Consider the following 2,612-nt stretch of genomic DNA (forward strand, 5'->3'; position numbering starts at 1 on the left):
GGAGTGGAGGAGCTTTGAGCATCGCTCCTGTGCTGGCAGCTGGGGCTGGTGGGTGTCTGTGGCCCCCCTCCCTGTTGCTGGGAGACGGGTGCAGGGGTCCCTTTACAGGATTAATGCTGTTCCGCATTCTTGTCTGAGAGAAAAAGAGAGGTTCTGCTGGATTCAGTTGTAAATTCGACCCTAGGAGCACATTGTCTCTCCCCAGCTCCTTTGAAAGAGGATTAGAAGGCGTCTATTCTCCAGCACTTACTCTTCTTTCTCCTCCCCTTTCCATTTCCTTGCAGAGGATAACTTGAAAACCCAAGTGAAAGCTTTGGAAAGCAGCTTGCATCATCAGTGCTGGGTGTCCTGTGCCTAGGAGGGATCTACTCCTTAACACCAAGCTTTCTCTTCCCTCTACAAAATCAGCTCCTTGAGATAAATATTTGCAAGGAAAACAAAACCTGCTCTGTTTTTTTCATTTTCCTGACCCCAAGAAGACGTTGTTGTTGTTGTTGTTGTTATCTTCCAAGTCATGTGTGTAGGTCACATTCCTTTAGCTGGCCACGGTCCAGCGGCGGCTGTAGCCTGGGACACAATTCCTGTAAGCCATGGCACGTAGATGAAGAGCAGGGCTGGGCTACCTGCAGGAGGAGGGCTGGGGAGCTCCTCTGGCAGGAACAGCAGCAAGTTTCCCTTGGGGGGAGCTTCTCTGTGCACAGCAACCGGACTTGGAAAGCATAAAAAGCTAATTGCTGAAGTTCACTTTTGTTGGAGTTGCTTTGGTGGAGCCGTGTGGCGTGGCTCTTGGATGCAATGTGAGTGGGTGGGCAAGCTGAGCTGTTGATCTCTGGCTTGTGAGCCCCTTCCTGACAGAGAGGGGTGGGTTTCTTCCTCTGCACCAGTCTTTGGGCAGCCACACTGCTCCTGGCCCCGGCAGCGGGTGACCCTTGGTCTGTTCTCATCTGCAGGTGGCCATCAAGTCAATCCGGAAAGACAAAATCAAGGATGAGCAGGACCTTGTCCATATCCGGAGAGAGATTGAGATCATGTCCTCCCTCAACCACCCCCACATCATCGCTGTCCATGAAGGTGAGCCCTCCTCTCCCCTCTGCTTCCCAGCAGCATCCCTGAGCCTCCGCCGGGCTGGGTACCGGGACAGGCTCTGCAGCAGGGGGGTCAGTGCTGGCCACTCTCCTCCTGTTGCTAGCAGAGGGCAGAAGCTGTTTGCCACAGCCTGGGCCGTGCTGGTGACCCAGTGCTGGCAGGGAGAGCAGATGCTGCTGGGCTGTGGTTTCCCCATCTGCGTGCAGAGCAGCGGCGAGGGGAAATACCTGCTCCAGAAATAGCTGCTTCCCATCCCATCCTGCCCGGAGAGGGAAGCTGGCTCCAAATGTTTGTGTTTTATTTTTTTTGCTGGCAAGGGGCTGTGCTGTGGGGAGGAACTGGTGGCCACAGTGCTGTGTGAGCTCTGGGGGTGCTGGACGCTCACCCCAGCCAGGGAGCAGTGGGAGTCTCTGTGGCTCTGCTCTCAGCCTGGGGGCAGGAGCTAATGCCAGCTCTGGAGTCCTCATTCCCTCCCCTGGGGCACAGGAAAACCAAACCACTGGTGCTGAGATTGCTCCTGGTGCTGCTGGGCTTGGCTTTTCAACCAGAGCTGGGCTTGGCTCCCAGGGTGTCGGGACAGCACCGACCAAAGGGGAATTTCTCAGGCTCTAGCTACGACCAGATTTAGAGCAAATCTCCAGCTGAATCAGTCCTTGCTTAAACATCAGGTGAAGTCCTTTGGCTGCAACATGACCCATGCTCTTCCTCGGGGGTCTGGCGTGTGGCTGGTGCCTGAGTTCTGGCCACCTCGCTGGCCCATGTGAGGTATCCAGAGTCCCTTTGTCCTCTAAACAAAGGCGAGCAGCTCGGCAGATCGTGGGCGGTGTTTGTGAGGACTGAGTCACGCTGGCTGTTGGAATTCAAAAATATTGAAGTAGCTTTTTGCAAACAGGAAGAAAAGGCTCCGACTCCTGGCTTGAGCCAGAGCCTCCTTGGGAGCCATGGGCACATGCAGAAAGGCCACGGGGCTGTGCCAGCCGGGAGCTCCGTCACCTTCCCCCTTGGCAGGGCTCTGGCGAGCAAAGAGCCACGAGTCTTAGTCACCTCCTGGCAGAGCAGAGCCCCTTCTGTGCTCTGGCTGCAGGGGCTGCTCAGCCAGCAGCCTGGTGGCCCTGTGGGAAGGGGGCTGGCACTGTGGGAGAGGGGCAGCAGCTCTGGCTGTGCCCCCCCTGACCCACAGAAACTCCACCACAATTCTAGTTTGCAAACAGCCCTCGGGCACAGGCAACGGGGCGGGGCGGGGCTCCATGTGCTGAGGGGAAGCCCTTAGCTCCGAGCACCCCTCCTAACCCCCCGGGGGCTTCCCATCCCTGGCAGTGTTTGAGAACAGCAGCAAGATCGTCATCGTGATGGAGTACGCCAGCAAGGGGGACCTGTACGACTACATCTGCGAGCGGCAGCGCCTCTCCGAGCAGGAGGCTCGTCACTTCTTCCGCCAGGTCGTCTCTGCTGTCTACTACTGCCACAAGGTGGGTTTGTCCCACGGGTCCCATCGCCTTCCCCCCCCCGGGGGATGGGCTCCTGCG

At 57.4% G+C, this 2,612-nt stretch overlaps 1 protein-coding gene across 1 annotated transcript in view; it reads left to right on the top strand.

The window, feature by feature from the left end:
* Positions 1–950: 950 nt before the first annotated feature.
* The window catches only part of NUAK2 (NUAK family, SNF1-like kinase, 2), a gene marked incomplete at both ends in the record, with an annotated part of 5,130 nt that continues 3,468 nt past the window's right edge, over positions 951–2,612 (top strand). Inside the window, 2 exons of the mRNA XM_008949198.1 lie at positions 951–1,071; positions 2,404–2,555. Coding sequence (XP_008947446.1) covers positions 951–1,071; positions 2,404–2,555 — 273 coding nt within the window. The remainder of the gene's footprint in view (positions 1,072–2,403; positions 2,556–2,612) is intronic.

The sequence above is a fragment of the Merops nubicus genome, unplaced genomic scaffold, assembly GCF_000691845.1.
Source record: "Merops nubicus isolate BGI_N331 unplaced genomic scaffold, ASM69184v1 scaffold34641, whole genome shotgun sequence".
Classification (NCBI taxonomy): Eukaryota; Metazoa; Chordata; class Aves; order Coraciiformes; family Meropidae; genus Merops; species Merops nubicus.